The sequence below is a fragment of the Panthera onca genome, chromosome D1 (genome assembly GCF_046562875.1).
Source record: "Panthera onca isolate mPanOnc1 chromosome D1, mPanOnc1 haplotype 2, whole genome shotgun sequence".
NCBI classification, from domain to species: domain Eukaryota; kingdom Metazoa; phylum Chordata; class Mammalia; order Carnivora; family Felidae; genus Panthera; species Panthera onca.
In genome coordinates, this window is record NC_138348.1 from 94,264,925 (window position 1) to 94,282,631 (window position 17,707).

At 41.2% G+C, this 17,707-nt stretch overlaps 1 protein-coding gene across 1 annotated transcript; it reads right to left on the reverse strand.

Moving 5' to 3' along the window:
* Window positions 1-1,413: 1,413 nt before the first annotated feature.
* Window positions 1,414-2,485, reverse strand: LOC144613038 (olfactory receptor 10G9). Its single transcript, XM_078433930.2, has one exon. The coding sequence runs from the start codon at window positions 2,455-2,457 to the stop codon at window positions 1,537-1,539; it is 921 nt and encodes a 306-aa protein (XP_078290056.2). The 5' UTR covers window positions 2,458-2,485; the 3' UTR covers window positions 1,414-1,536.
* Window positions 2,486-17,707: the final 15,222 nt, after the last annotated feature.

Sequence of the window (17,707 nt, forward strand, 5' to 3'; positions counted from 1 at the left end):
AATTTTATTTTAGACAGAGAGAGAGAGAGAGAGAGAGAGCACCCATGGGAAGGCTCAGAGAGAGAGGGAGAGAGAATCCCAAACAGGCTCCACGTTATCAGCACAGAGCTCAACTCTGTGCTCATGCTCAACTCATGAACCATGAGATTATGACCTGAGCTGAAATCAAGAGTCAGACGCTTAACCAACTGAGCCACCCAGGTTCCCCGAGAGAGAGTCTTTTTTTTTTTTTTGAGATAGAAAATTGAGGTACACAGCATAAAATTATTTCCAAACTCATGTGAGCCAATATTTGTTTTTGTTTGGATGCAAATACAGCATTTCATCCATTATATGTGGAAGCCCACAGGTATGAACTATGTAGCTCGACATTAAGTATTTTTACAGTGTTTTGTCCTCACTAGACTTTTTTTCCTGATTTGGAAAAGAAATACGTTGAAACCCCATGATGACACGTTCCTTAAATATATTTTCACTTTTCTACCTTTTACACGGGAGACATCACTGGCCCCAGCCTGCAGTGTGGGGTGCTCCTGTCCTAAAGCAGTTTGTAGTTTGGTGCAGCTAACTTTCCAAGACCCTGGGATGGTAGGAGAGGCAGCTACCTGGGCAGATGACCAGCAGCCACCAGCTGTAGTAAAAGAATCCAGCATCAAATGGTTCGATCTATCTGCTATCCAATACTATCTGGTCAGCTAGCACGGGAATTCAAGGTCAGAATATGTGACGGAGACGAGTGGTTTCTGCCCTCAACTTCATCCTCATCTGCCTCACCCAACCAGGGAAACTGCAGGGCTCTCACAAGGTGAAGACTGTTCGCAGTCAATGAGAAGAGCACGTCAGCACCACAGCCTGTCCTGGCAGACCCGCCTAGGGAGATAATGAGCTGCTCTGAGCTTAGAACTCTTGTAGTATGGGCATGGTTAGCATGGTTGTGATGTACCAGGAAGAGGGGTGGTCACACTGGGACACCCTCACACCACACACACACACACACACACACACACAGCCACTAACAAGACTGAGAAAGCAGTCCGTTGCGCCCTTGCAACCATGAGTAAGTGATGCTGATATTTGTTGCTGTCCTTGAATGGTATGCCCAGGATTGTAAATTGTTGTGTACATAAGACTTCAGCAAAAAAAAAAAAAAAAAAAAAGCATATTATAGACTTAGGCATGTGACATAATGCAACCCTGTGTGTCCAACATCCAACCAGAATACTTAACTTTTTTTAAGAAGGCAAAAACAATGGTATATGGATTGTATCTCAATGAAATGGAAAAAAAAGATAAACCTTTTACAGAGACATGCATTGATAGATCAAAATTTAAGCAAGTTCATCACAAACAAAAATTTAATTGTGATTTTTGAAAATTCCTCAGACAAATCCATGAAACAAATATTGCTGAGTAGATGGTTTTGGACAACATTTAACACTGAGCTACACATGTAATAAATTTCATGGTGATGACTAAATTATGCCACTACTTTTTTCAACAGGCATATCGACTTTCCAGTGTTTATTTTCTCTGAGACTACGTTACTTTGTCTTTAAGCTTCAGTAGAGCTTTCTTCACTTCCTTGTTCCTCAGGGTGTACACCACAGGGTTTAGAAGGGGAGTCAGCACAGTGTAGAAAACTGCCACAATCCCGTCCACAGCATCCTTGGAGCCTGGCCTCAGGTAAACAAAAACACAGGGAACAAAGAAACAAAGGACCACAATGCAGTGGGAGGTACAGGTCTGAAAGGCTCTGCATCTCCCCTCGGAGGTGCGAATCTTCAGGATGGAACAGACAATGGACACATAGGACAGCACTATCAGGAGAAAGCAGCCTGAAGCCACTACCCCGATGTTGACAAAGATCACCATCTCGTTCGTGGACGTGTCTGCACAGGCCAGTCTGAGGATGGGTGGTCCGTCACAGAAATAATGCTGGATCTGGCTGGGCCCACAGTAGGGCAAGCGGAAGGTCAGTGTGGTCTGGACGGCAGAGTGCAGAGAGCCGCTGAGCCACGTGGTGGTGGCCAGGAGGGCACACGCTCTCCCACCCATCAGGCTGGCATACCTGAGCGGCCGACTGATGGCCAGGTAGCGGTCGTAGGACATGACTGTGTAGAGGAAACACTCGGTGCTCCCCAGGAAGTGAAAGGAGTAGAGCTGGGCCACACAGCTGTGAAAGGAGATGGCCCCGCCTCCCGGGGAGACCAAGGGCATCAGCATTTTGGGCACCGTGACGGTGGAGAACCACATGTCGATGAAGGACAAGTTGGCCAGGAAATAGTACATGGGAGTGTGGAGGTGGGAATCCACCGTGATCACCAGCAGGATGAGGAAGTTTCCCACCACAGTGAGTACATAAATCACCAAGAAGATTCCGAAGAGGGGGATGTCCAGTGCTGGTGCATGGGGAAGACCCGTGAGGATGAACGTTGTCACTACGCTCATGTTTCTCATTTTCCACGCCTTTGGCACCTCTCCCTAAAGAAGAGAGAGAGAGCACCCAGCATTTCACTGAAAACTGAAAGCCCATTTTCATGTGGCAACTGCATCATCCATAGTAGATCATCCTAAAGTTAACCTCAACTTTGCCTGTTACAAAACTTATTTGGTAAAAATGATAGAATGATCCATCATCATCCTCTCTCCCCCCCCACACGCACACAAAGGAAGGTGCACACAGATGTATGCAGTAGAAAGTCAGAGAAACCCATTGTATCAATCTCTATTTATGTATCATAAATGACCACACATTTAGTAGCACAAAACAATGCAAATGTCCATTCTTACAGTGTTTTAGTCAGGTGAGTGGGGTGTTCTGCTCAAGGTTGAAATCGAGATGTCAGCTGAGTCTGGAATCTCATGAGAGGCTTGGGATCCGCTTCCAAGCTTATGGAAGTTGTTGGCAGAATTCTGTTCCTTGCACATTTAGGACTGAGGTCTCTGTCTTTCCTGCTGCCCATTAGCAGGGATCATTACTCTCAGCCTTAGAGTCCAACCTCAAGTCCTAACCACCTGGCCATCTGATAACCCCCTGGCAGCCTACTTCTTCAAAGCCAGTAGAAGTTCTCTTGAGTTTGCTGTGACAAAAGTGTGAGGTAACAGAATGCATCAAGAGTGATATGGCATCACAGCCTTGGGTCTCACCCACACTCAAAGGGAGGCAATTTAGCAGGGAATGTACACAGGGGACAGCAATCTGGGCAGCCTTTCGGAATTCTGTTTTCTCTCCAGAGTCCATGGGGAAACTTAAAGAACCAAGAATTTAACATTGATAGCAGACACGCTTCAAAATCTACGTTCGGTACGGCCAAACAAATCTCTGGGATCCTTATAGGTAATCTGGCAATAGTAATCCCAGCTGAGAAATTACAAGTATTAAATAAGACAATAGACGCGAAGTCATTAATAAAGTGTCTGACACTTGATACCTGCTCAAAAAATGATAATGAATCATACAAAATTGTTGCCTTGTAAGGCAGAATTACCTATCTCTATCTATCTATCATCTATCTATCTGTGGGGAGGGAGGAATAGGAGGGAGAATAAATTCTCTTTCTACTGTAGAGATTTCTCAATTTCAAAACTAGGTCTTTGAGGAATATTTCATGGCTAGTATTGGGACTGGTGTCTCACTACCACCATCACCTGCGTGTAAAGGGACTTTCCTCAGAAGAGGCTGAGAAACTCAACTCCATGACATGGACATCCCTACAATCTTCCATACGATCCAGAAGGTACCAAGCCTTGTACACTGCTGGCTCAACACTTCTCTTACACTAGATGATCCTTTATGAGGCTCTAAGAAGATAAAATTCATATGTGTTCTCCCAAACAGAATCCACTGGCAGTTTTCTTTTTCTTTTTCTTTTTTTTTAATTTAAATCCAAGTTAGTTAACATGTAGTGCAATAATGGTTTCAGGAGTAGAATTTAGTGATTCATCACTTACATATAACTCCCAGTGCTCATCCCAACAAGTGTCCTCCTTAATGCTCATCACCCATTTAGTCCATCCTCCACCCCACTTCTCTCCATCAACCCTCAGTTTCTTCTCTGTATTTAAACGTTTCTTATGGTTTGCCTCCCTCTCTATTTTTATCTTATTTTTCCTTCCTTTCCCCTATGTTCATCTGTTTTGTTTCTTAAATTCCACATATGAGTGAAATCATAGGATATTTGTCTTTCTCTGACCGACTTATTTCTCTTAGCATAATACACTCTAGTTCCATCCACGTTGTTGCAAATGGCCAGATTTCATTCTTTTTGATCACTGAGTAATATTCCACTGTATGTATATACCACATCTTCTTAATTCATTCATCAGTCGATGGACATGTGGGCTTTTCCCATAATTTGGTTATTGTTGATGGTACTGCTTTAAACTTTGGGATACACAATCGCTTCTCAGCCTTTTGGCTAAGATCAAGTGTAAACTTTGGGATACACATCCTCCTTCAAATCAGCATTTTTGTATCTTTTGGATAAATACCTGGTAGTGCAATTGTTGGGTCATAGGGTAGCTCTATTTTCAATTTTTTGAGGAACCTCCAGACTGTCCTCCAGAGTGGCTGTGCTAGTTTGCATTCCCACAAACAGTGCAAAAATGTTCCCCTCTTTCCGCATCCTCGCCAACATCTGTTGTTTCCTGAGTTTTCATTTTAGCCATTCTGACAAGTGTGAGGTGGTATCTCACTGTGGTTTTGATTTGTATTTCCCTGATGATGAGTGATGTTGAGCATTTTTTCATGTGTCTCTTAGCCATCTGGATGTCTTCTTTGGAAAAGTGTCTATTCATGTCTTTTGCCACTGGCAGTTTTCTAACATATATCCTTTCATCCTAAATATCCAGATATTTTCTAATTTGGTTTTGTTAGAGATAATATCCCTCTCTCCATTTTCTACTCCTCATACCCATAAATTCAGGCAACACGCTTATAAGAGAAGACATCTCCATCAAGTATATGATTCTTACTTAAGAACTACTACCTGAAAGAGGAAGAACAGAACCAACACCAGAGGAAATGATATGTCAGCTTGATGTCAAGAAAAGTTGGGATTCTGTACAATGAAAAGTGAGGCATAAATGATGTCTTTTATTTAGCCCAAATTAGTGTCGAGTTCAGGATTATTTTCAATCATTCTTCAGAAAAGACTAGGAGGGACACCTGGGTGGCTCAGTCAGCTATGCGTCTGACTTCAGCTCAGGTCATGATCTCATGGTTGGTGAGTTTGAGCCTCACATTAGGCTCTGTGCTGATGGCCTGGAACCTGACTCAGATTCTCTGTCTCCTTCTCTCTCTCTCTCTGCCCATCCCCTGCTCACTCGCTTGCTCTCTTGCTTTCTCTCCCTCTCCCAAAAATAAATAAATAGGGGCACCTGGGTGGCTCAGTTGGTTAAGCGTCCAACTTTGGCTGAGATCATGATCTCACAGTTGTGGGTTCAAGCCCCATGTTGGGCTCTGTGCTGATAGCTCGAAGTCTGGAGCCTGCTTCGAATTCTGTGTCTCCCTCTCTCCCTGCCCCTCTCCCACTCGCACTCTGCTTCTCTTTCTCTCTCTCTCAAAAATAAATAAACATTTAAAAATAAAAATAAATAAATAAACATTTTTTAAAAGACTATGAAATTGGCTCTACCATATGAAAGAAGCCAGGATCTCTGTTCTCAGCAAAGCTTAGACAAAACGTATCCTGTGTCTAGACAACGTGGCTTAAGCTACATCAAAGCTATAATTTTCATGGATGAACAGGAGTGGGAGTGGGAGGGAGGTTCAAGCTTCCAGGTATGGAATGAATAAGTCATGGGAATAAAATAAAATACGGTCGATGGTATTGTAATAGTGTTGTATGGTGACAGGTGGTAGCCGCACTTGTGAACATAGCACAAAGTATAGAGAAGGTGAATCCTGATGTTGTCCACCTGAAAACACTGTGACACTGTGTGTCAACCATACACACAAAACAAACTTGGAAACGTATTTTTCAAATAAAAGAATAAATAACAGGGCGCCTGAGTGGCTCAGTCGGTGAAGCGTCCAACTTCGGCTCAGGTCATGATCTCACGGCTCGTGAGTTCGAGCCCCGTGTCGGGCTCTGTGCTGACAGCTCGGAGCCTGGAGCCCGCTTCGGATTCTGTGTCTCCCTCTGTCTGCCCCTCCGCTGCTTGCACTCTGTCTCTCGCATTGTCTCAAAAATAAATAAACATTAAAAAAAAAAGAATAAATAACAGTGACAGAATTATCATAATCATCTATATGGATATCAGAATTCAAAAATGGTACTAATAGATCTGACACTTCTACTTTACCAGTGGGATCCCGTAACCTGGGTAACTCCACATTCAGATTAGATGAAATATGAACCTTTTCATCAGGTGAATTGCAGAGTAGCCTGAGATTTAAGGCATGACTATCGATTAGAGGTGTCAATATTGACTTTTCGTCCATGCTGCAGCAATTTGGTTCCTATTTGTAGGTCTTTAATTAGTATTTGTTTGTGTGTGTAGAGAGAGACAGACAGGGAAAGGGGAAACAGAGAGACAGAGAGACATAGAGAGAGACTGTGACAAAGTGAGACTTGATAATCCAATGTGGAAGGTTGTCTAACCATCCCCAAGCATCTTATCTCTCAGCAGAAGTTCTAAGAGAAATCTGCTTTTTTAAGAACTCACCTTACAGTATGTGATTCATTTCAGTACAAAACTCACCTGTGTTTTTTCTTCAAGTTTTTCACTATCTGTGTCAAGGAAGTAGTTTGCAAGCCATTACTCAAAGAACAGAGGTACCTGTGATTCCTTGGTGAGAAAGAGTGACTCGTTTCTATTCAAGGACCCAACTGGTTCAAGCACAGGGAATGGAAACTAACAAAGCTAGATGGGTAGGGACTTAACTGGATTCAAGATCTCCAGGGCGGGGACTCCTCTTGGGTCTTCAGGTTCCCTTGATGAGCAGAAAAACAAGAAACTAATCAAAGGTTTTTAACAATTGTTTTTAATATATTTCCCACTGTGTTTGCTTTTTGAACCCTCCTGAGATGAGTTCATGTCTCTCTGAAACTAGTATTTATAATTAAGAGGAAGGGAAGAGGACCCAGTTACCTTTTTCCCTCCATAGTGATGCAGATAAACACACAATTGCTGACTCTCAACTTAAAATTGTCCAGAATCCATAAATGGTCACCACCTGTCCCTACACTCTCCATCTGAATGCAACTCTCTCTTCCACTATCTTTTTGAGGTGTGTTTAAAATATATCAATTTCTAAACTTTTTTTATTGTTTCAAGTTTTAGAGTGACTTTGCCAAGGAAATACCTAAGGATACGTAACTATTTCCCACTTGTGTAACTAATAGATTGCATTGCTATCATAACTTTTATTGTCTCTATAAGCATGTGTAAACACACGGTATATTGAAGTGTATCTTCTTTTGTAAATTAGCTTTTCTTGAACTTTACTGATTTCTTTCTTTTAAGGTAATAGTCTTTTTCTTATTGGTTTGTCTGAACTTTTACAAATTAAGATAGTGAATTCAAGTTACTAATATCAACATCTACTGCTGGCTCAGACAAAAGAAAAAGCTTCATTACACATAGAGTTGGCACAAATCTGTATAATTATAGTACCTTCTTTAGGAAAGCAATACGACAATAGTTATTGAATTTAAGATTATATATACTCTTAATTCTAGTAATTCCACTCCAGGAGTCTATTCATGATTATAAAAGCACCAGTATATAAGGGTCTTATTCAAACACGTGTGTTGATACATGGTTTGTAGTGGTGACACAATTGAAAACCAAAATATCCCTAAAGAGAATAAATCATGACAATGCTGCATCATGAAACACTAAGAAGCTACTAAAAGACTGAATTTCAACCACACCAGTTAACTCTGAGGAACTTGCAAGGGACATTTTCAATGGGGAGGGGGAACACGAGGCACAGAGTACGGTTAGCATCATGCAGCTTTGGTAAAGCAAATAATCACATTGTATAATACGGGGACATGCAGAAGGGAGTGGAAGGATATAAGTGAGGTTATTAATCTGGAGTTGAGAAGTTGAGAGTTTGTTGAAAAACACACAAAAAAATTAAAAATAAGAATAATAATATGGCATATCTGATGTAATCTAATTACTTTAAAGTTATATTCATTATTATCTTCATAAAAAACAGAAAATAGGGGCACCTGGGCAGCTCAGTCAGTTGAGCGTCCGACTTCTGCTCCAGTCATGATGTCCCAGTTCAAAGGTTCAAGCCCCACATTGGGCTCTCTGCTGTCAGCACAGAGACTACTTTGGATCCTCTGTCTCCGTCTCTCTCTGCCCCTCCCCCACTTGTGTGTGTGCCCGCTCTCTCTCTCGCTCTCTCTCTCTCTCTCTCAAAAATAGATAAACATTAAAAAAAACAGAAAATAAAAGAATTGGATCTTAATCTACTGACCTGTAGGGATGTCAACATTATATATTTTAAGTAAAAAAGGCAAGCTAAACAAAAATTTATATTTCTATAAATTTATGAATTTATAATAATATTTTACATTAAAACACATTCTCCTCCCCACCCACACTCATGTAACTAATGCCTAGAAAGCCAAAGAATCAAACTTGAAAGTGGAACAAGAGACAGGAAGGCCAGGCAGAATTATTTCAAATTCATGCCTAATAAACATGTGGTGACAGTCCACTGACATTTCCATGGGGGGGTTCGTCCACAGGACCTTACCATCACCATAGACGTAAACCCCTTGACACACTGTGGGATGCTGTTTCCCTGCCTTTCAAAATTCTACGTTGCTAATCCTGTCATGCCCATCATCTGAATCATCCTCTCTTGTATGTGCCTTTTGTTGCCCTTGCTTCTGACCCAACTCTAGGTTGATATATCTCATTGGTCAAGTCTACATCCCATGTCCATGTTCCATATCTGCTAGAAGGAATGGGAAAGCCTCTGGTATTTCTGTTTCTATAGCAAAATGCAGGCCCACTTCCAGGAAGAGAGTTTAAATGATACACAGCCAAAATATATGAACAAGTAAGTATTCCAAAAAAGATCCATGACTGTCCACCACACTGACCGCACGCCATTTGTGTACCTCCTTCCCTTCCTATTTTACACACACACAATGTCAGCACTTAATACAGTGCAACTGTATTCCTAAGGTCACTCCCTTCACAGAGGGAGCCATTTTGATATATCGCCATTTATTTCATCCACATCCAAATCTGAAATCTCTGAGTGATGTCACTTCCAACTCTGGTCTGAGGCAATCCTAACTCAACGTGGTGTGCCCTATGGGCAAAATGGTAAAATCGCCACGAATACGTCTTAAATATAATAATGGAGTAATAATATATAAAAATAGAGGGGAGGAAAGTAAAACATGGAAATAAACACACACAAAAGCATTGTAGAAATACATGTAGAAGGTACCAGACTTACTTTGCAACTGACTGTGAGGTAGTAGCTAACATTAGGACTTCTGTCTTCTTCGACACATTTTCTTATCAGGAAACTCAGTATGTCAATGCTGCCAATGGGGTGAATCACACCGTTATTTCCGCAAGACACGAACAGGTATTGATCTTGCCAATTAATGCTGCAGTCGTTTATGATTAATTTTTACCTCCTACTGTTGTTATATGCAGAGGCATTCCTTAGAATTATCGAGATTCACTGTCTGAGTGAGGAAGAAGGCAAAGTAGAAAATTACCGCCCTATGCGTTAGTGCAAATATTTTTTCAGCGGGGGGGGAAAGCCAGTAATTCCACAATTTTGTATGACACGCCAAATATTATTCATCATGCAATGTGTCAAGAAAATGAAACCCTCCATGTGGAAATAAGAAGACCAGGGAACTCATATCCTTCATCCTATGTCAGTACATCATACAGAGGCTTTGAACTACCTATTTGGTACTTCCGGAGTAACATGAAATAAAAGACGTGAGCACAGTACAAGCTGACTTTCCTGAACGTTGTCAAAACTGGAACAGATTTTGTAGACTAGCCTAACTCACCCCAAGGCAACTAGATGGCCAGAAATGTCACTGACGTGGCAGTTTGTTTCCATAGGTTTTCCTCTCACGGTGTGGTACACATACAAATTTGCAGGGCATCTGGATTTTATCTTCTATTTCCCACTCACCAGCTCCTATTGGCACGATGTTACCGACACAGTAGCCTCTGAGTCTGTGAGCGCACAGCCACTAAAGTTAAATTGTTACCCAATAACCGTGATCCAAAACAGTACCTGTCCCCTGATAAAAGTTAACTTGGAATAAATAAATTCATGGTGTAGAAAAAATTCTTTTTAAAAGACACAAAAATATCATTCTTTTCTATGGCTGAATATATTTATTTATTTATTTATAAATTTATAAATTTATTTATAAATTTATATAAATATAAATTTTGTATATATTTATTCCACCTCTTCTTTTCTCCACTCACCAGTCGACGGACATTAGGGCTCTTAACATAAGTTAGCTATTATAGATAATGCTACCATAAACATCAACGTGCATGTTTCCCCTCGGATTAGCATTTTTTTGTATTCTTTGGGTAAATACCTAGTAATGAAACTGCTAGATAGTAAGGTGATGGGGAATAAGAAGGGCACTTGTGATAAGTGCCGTGTGTTGTACGTAAGTGATGAATCAACTAAATTGTACATCTGAAACCAACATTACACTGTTTATTAACCATTACACTGTTTATTAACTAACTGGAATTTAGATAAACACTTAAAAAATACACAACAAGAACTAAGTAAAAATTCTTAATTTTGTTATGGTTGAATTATCGAAAACATCCTAAAGACAGAGAAGGGGTAAATTACATCTTAAGAGAAAATACTACACATCAACTAAGGAGAAAATAAAAAGTATTAGTAGTTGTAATACAGAAAAATATATACAGCAAGAAGTAAAAATAAATACAAATAAATATAATAGACAAAAGGCACATAGGCTTTCCAGAAAAATGGAAAATTAGAAAGGTTGAAAAAAAAACAAGGAAAGCATGCTCAACCTCCTTAGTAATCAGGGAAATGCATGTTAAAGCTACGATAACATATAATTTCATACTTTCAAGATTAGATTTTAAAATGTGTCAACGGTGGGGCACCTGGGTGGATCAGTCAGTTAAGCCTCTGGCTTCTGCTCAGGTCATGATCTCACGGTTCATGAGTTCGAGTCCCACATCCGGCTCACCGCTGTCAGCACAGAGCCTGCTTCAGCCTCCCTGTCCCCTCCCCCGACCCTTCCCCCCTCTCAAAATTAAATAAGGATTTTTTTTTAAATGTGACAACTGTGTATATACCAAGTACTAGCAAGAATGTGGACCGCAAGAGCCCTCTTACTCTCCTAGTTAACGTGCATATTGGTATGAATGCTAGATTTTCAATACAGTTACAAATCTGTATACTGTGTGGCCCAGCAGTGCCTCTCCAGGGACCTACATAGATTTGTACATATGTGTTTCCTATCACATATCCAGCTCTGCTTACGTGTAGAAAAAAAAAATATTCACAACTCAAGCGCTGTTTGGAAAGAGAAGAGTGTGAATGGAGAGGGAGAAGAAAAATGTGCTTTGTTCATAAAAGAAATACCACAGAAGTAAGAAAAAAAAGGCAGATAAAGCAAGTCATGAAAATCAGTGAGTCTCAAAAGCATCATTTTTAGGTAAGAATACTGCTGGATGATTCCACTGATACAAAGTTCAAAATAGGAATGAACACATATTTGGTAAGCTTACAAAAAAAAATCAAGGAAAGGAATCACAGAAGTTTCAGGAGAGAGGCGCCTGGGTGGCTCAGTGGGTTAAGCGTCCAACTCTTAATTTTGCCTCGGGTCATGACCTCATGGTTCCTGAGTTCAAGCCCCACATCAGGATGTGCGCTGATGGTGTGGAGCCTACTTGGGATTCTGTCTCCCTCTCTCTCTGCCCCTCCCCTGCTCGCTTTCTATCTCTTTCTCCAAATAAATAAAAATAAACTTTAAACCAATTATTAAAACAAAGAAAATATGCAGATTCCAACTTCTTAGACCCTCCCCATAAGTTGTTACTTATATTAGAATTTGCCACCACCACCACCCCCCTCCCCTGCAGAGATCTTCTATGACCCCATCCATAAAGAAAATCAGTTGTGAAGAAAAGGAGTTGTGGAGTGCGAAAACCACCACGTAGGCTCCCTAATATACATAAAATATCTTTCCTGACATTCCAAGGCCAAGGATCCACACCAGAATTTAGAACCAAAGCCCCAATTTGCAATCAAGTATTCTTTTGCCTCGTATTATTCTATGTAACTATTTATTCCTATCAGGAATATCACAGAACTTAAAAAGTTCCCTTTGACAGGGGGACGAAGAAGTGTTTGGATTCCTAAATTCCTTCCACCTTCTCTCTATATGTAGAATTCTCCCTTAGCAGAACCCCAAATATGACTTAAAATCTGTATCATGAAGAAGTATAGAAAAACTAGGAAATCGTATCCTTATAATAGGAAAAGGTACTGATAAGTACAAGCTGAAATACCTGATACTGATTTTATGTAATTTTTAAAAATTTTTTTAATGTTTATTTATTTTTTAAGGGAGAGACAGAGCATGAGTGGGGGAGGAACAGAGAGAGAGGGAGACACAGAATCCGAAGCAGGCTTCAGGCTCTGAGCTGTCAGCACAGAGCCCAAGGCAGGTCTCGAACCCATGAACCGTGAGATCATGACCTGAGCTGAAGTCAGACGCCCAACCGACTGAGCCGCCCAGGCGCCCCTGAGTTTATGTAATTTTTAAAATGGAGAATGGCTCGTGCAAAAAATAGACCAAGTGCAAAGTGGTGTCTCACAACACATTACTTAAAATTTGCACACCAACAGTGGTTCAAAGTAAATAATTAAAACACACTAAAAAAACAAAAACTTTTACAACAGATATTTATTGATCTATAGTTTGCCCAGCAGTATTCCAGAACTAAAGCTCCTCTATTCTCATACATGGGGGATTCTTTGTCATAGATCTACCTAGACTTGTAGGGGATTTTTATCTGCTACCTACACAGTACTATCTCCCCTTGGAAAGAGTCCTTATTCTCTTTAGAATTCAGTTTTTTTTAAGTGTATACGGGGGTGTGCTCTAGATCATTTCTCTAAAAGTCCTTCCTGGTCTAATCTAAGTGTGTTTGACTTTTAAGGGATTGCCAAAATTTTATACTCCATCTAGCTTATTTGCATATTGGGTGATCAAGACATTTCTGCCTGAAACAGTGTTGCCTCTCCTAGAGATGTACTTTTTCAATCTGAGTGAAATTCAAAGGGCACTTGTAAGTAATTAACATATGGCATTCATGTAGCATCTTTGGCTTTAAAGTTCTTTCAGATTCCATCCCCACATCTTTATGGCATAAACAGATAAGGCAACATTATCTCCAATTTACAGGTGAGAAATAGAAGGAGTGATCCTTCCTGACTCCTAATCAAGTGTGTGCTCCTAGCAGAATCCCAAGCTACAGAGACACTACTAGCAACTAGGTCAACTTCCTGGAATAGACTTAGCAAACATTTTGCTCTTAACAAAGCCCACTGCAACTTGTTTTCATGCAAGTTAATTGCCCCTGAAGGGTGAAGCAGAAGTGATGTCAGCCCAACCCCTACCCCATGGGGACTACAGGAAGGAAGGAAGAAGCTGCTTGACAGAAAGTTGAGACTCCAGAGATCAAAGGCCGGGGACATCGCTGCCAACACTTTCAAAAAGGCTACGCAGAGGAGGGATGAGCCCAGAGAACTGCACAGAAAAAAAAACACAGTGACAAAACCAAGTAGGGGCATGTCAGAGGAGCCCTGGGAATCTGTCCAGCTCAAAAAGGTGCTTCCACAGGAACAGCAAAGAGCAAGAAGCTGAAGCAAGCGACAGACCATGACCTCATAGCAGATTCACAGCCAGGTGGTGGCCTTCAGAAGAGAAGACTCCAGAAGGGAGGCAGAGGTGTAGTAATGGAAATTCTTCTGACATACATATTTATTAAAAGTATGTGAGAGGTTTTGGGAAAACAGAAGACAGCCAAGATTTCCTAACGGCATGTGCTTTACACATACATGGTGGGGAGGGAAGGACCTTCACACTCTACTCACCAAAGACCAGTTCACCTCTCAGAGTTTTCTGACCCAGATGAGCTTCAGGGTCTACCTTAAGCCTAGTTCAGCTCATACAGGGTTTGAAATGGCCAGAGAAAGCTAGTATATGGGTTCTAATGTCCTTTTCCCCAAGACCGCTTATGGAGACTACTTTTTTTCCCCATCACATAGATGAAAATATCATATATTGATAATATCATGTGATCCTGACTAAATAGTCTACACCACGTAACGGTGGCAGTTTTCGTTTCTAATAGGTAAAGGCGGGCATTTTTTTGTTTTCCCAGGGGAGAAATTATTTCTGTGTAGAGAGAACAAGAAACTATAAAAATGAAAGAGGATAGAGATGGCAGGGAAGCAGGGAGACAATAAAAAAAAGTAGAGTACAAAAGAGGATTGAAGCTAGCAGGAAAGTTGATCTTCTCCGTGTAAGAACCAAATTTAAAAACTAAATTTGAAAGGTGAGTTGATATGGATGCAGGAGAGATTGTAATTCCTCGTTTGGGATGGGAATCTAAGCCAGCTCTCAATCTCTCTCTCTTTCTCTCTCTCTCTCTCTCTCTCTCTCTCTCTCTCTCTGTCCCCAAAGGAGAAACTGAAACTAAGAATATTAAAAGACTTATTCAAAACACTGTAACTTATAAGTAGTGACAGTCTCAGTAATGGAATTCTTATGATTTCAGGAGCTAGATTTAACACCTAACTGATATTATCCTGGATTCAGTGCCGAGCTAACAGGAGCATCCAGACAGAAGGCAATGCATTTATTCAATAAGATTTAAGCATTGAGGAGGGCACCTTTTGGGAGGAGCACTGGGTGTTGTATGGAAAGCAATTTGACAATAAATTTCATTTAAAAAAAAAAGATTTAAGAGTCTTCCAGTGCTAGATATGCCACAAACATGGGATGAAAAACAAATGAGACTGAGTTCATTTGGAGCTCGCAGTCTAATGGCGGAAATCAGGTACTCAGAAGGGTAAATTGCAGCCTATAGACACACGAAGGACTGTGGAAGCTACAAGGAACGTGTGACCATTTGGGAGAAATTGAGAAAAGGCTTTACTCAGTGGATCACCAATGAATGGGATCTTGAAAGATTAGTGGAAATTTTTCAGGCATCAGAAGAACAAGGTCATTCTAGAGTAAAGGGACTGATGTATAAAGAAATAGGAAAGAATATCTGGGGACAGCACACATTTGTGGGATGGAGCACAGAGAGAGGAGGCTAAGGAAGGAGAGGAGTAAACACGTATCATAAAATTCCTTGTTCTAGGGGCGCCTGGGTAGCTCAGTCGGTTGAGCATCCGACTTCGGCTCAGATCATGATACCACGGTTGGTGGGTTCGAGCCCTGCGTCGGGCTCTGTGCTGACAGCTTGGATCCTGGAGCCTGCTTCAGATTCTGTGTCTCCCTCTCTCTCTGCTCCTCCCCCACTCACGCTCCGTTTCTGTCTCAAAAACTAATAGATGTTAAAGAAAATAATTTAATAAAAAAATAAAATTCCTTGTTCTAGAGGCCATGCCAGTAATTTTGCACTTTCCCCTTGGCTACTGTGGTGCTAATAAAGGTTGGTAATCAAGAAAGCATCTAGGAAATCTCTCCGAATTTTCTCCAAAATTCTTTCAGAATAGATTCTGTACTTCTATGGTGAGCGATTATCCAGTTTCTATGTGGTTTAGACCCTTCCTTGGGGTGACCACCTGTCTCAGTTTGCCCTGAACTCTCCTAGGTTTAACAAGGAAAGTCTCATGACCAGGAAATTGTTTAGTCCCCAGAAAGCTTGTTTTCACTGATAAGAGTAGTCTCTGTGGCACTGAAGAATATTGGAAGGGATAAGTTTACAGATTCATGGTGTAGAAGGAGAAAGGAAGAGCCAGATGGCAGTGTTTCGTCTTTTGCCCTGAAGAAGATCCAACTAGAAATCAAATTTCATGCCACATCCCTGAAGCCTTCTGAGTGATTCTGGGAGGACCCTGAGTCCTCAGGAAGGTGACACGCCATTTTGGATGCTTGACTCCACTTGGTAAATGGACCATAAAAACAAAACTGGGTGGAAGGAAGGTGACATTAGGAAAGATCTCCTCACATGGGCCCTCAGTGTCTGGAAGAGCTCTGGCCATGTCCCTGGTTTCTCCCTTTCACGTGGCTGATGCCAGTCACCTGTAGTCCTGGGACAAAAGGCTCTTTATGTTGTTGCTTCAAATTTGGGGACTTAGATGTGCTGTGGGACAACTTACAGGAAACTACATAGATTCACTTCAGACCTGAGGCACAAATGCAATGACTGAATTTGCCTCATACGGAGAACCACACCACATAGTGGATGGAAAATAATAACTAATGTTGACTGAGTGCTGCTGTGGATTATGTGAATTTATTTAATCCTTACAATGATTCCATGAAGTGGACACTATGATTGTCCCCACTTATACAATTAGGCAAGGAAAGGGGAAATGGTTTTCCAAGTTTGCCAATGAGTATAAATGGAAGAGCTAGGATTTTTAATTCTGGTCTGACCTCTGAGGCCATGCTCTTAGGATATAATGCATGCTTCCTTAGTGAATGAACAGATAGACGGATGCATGGATGGGTGGATTGACAGATGGGCTGCACTTATCCAGAAGCAGAGAGAAGAGATGACAACAGGTCCCCTTTGGTTGAGATTTTGTATTTCTTCACTATCCTGAAAGATTTTTAAATGGCATGTGTATTTTTGAGGTACAGTTTATGAACATAGTTATTTATAGCTCCCATGCCATTCGATGTGTAGCCCATACAATGCATGTTTAAAAATCTATGCTGATTTTTATTGCACACACCTACATTAGGAGCTGTTGTTAAAAAATAAATAAGCTCTGGGGCGCCTGGGTGGCTCAGCCAGTTGAGCGTCCGGCTTCGGCTCAGGTCATGATCTCACGGTTTGTGAGTTCTAGCCCCGAGTCGGGCTTTGTGCTGACAGCTCAGAGCCTGGAGTCTGAAGCCTGTTTGGGATTCTGTGTCTCCCTCTCTCTCTGTTCCTCCCCCACTCATGCTGTCTCTCTCTCTCTCTCTCTCTCTCTCTCAAAAATAAACATTAAAAAATAAAATTAAATACATAAATAAATAAATAAGCTGTTACTTACCTCTCTGGTATACAGAGCAGAGATCAAAGTTAGGAACACCATGGAATAGCCATTTCTTCATGAATCGATTTAGGGTTTATGTGACTGTACTACTTCCTTGCATAAAAGGCTCTGTGTATGGTCTTTCCTTCCTTCACTCTCCCGAATTACATACAGATAATCTGTTACATAGGTTTTAAACTTGGACAAAACAGTTACTCCATGGAACCCAGCAGAATCCCAAAATCAAGGGTTGGGCATGTAGGTGGGCGTGAGGGGTGGTTGGGGGTGGGATTACAGAATGATTGAGAACAAGAGCTAGGGCATAATCTCTCTTTCTGAGATGTCTTTCTGAGACCCTTCTCTGTCCGTGTTTGGGAACAGCACAGGATATGTGTTCCATGCCTAGAGAATCTAAAGGGCCTTGAGCTCTCCTTTCTGCTACTTCTTCTAGCAGATGTGAACAGCAAGGAA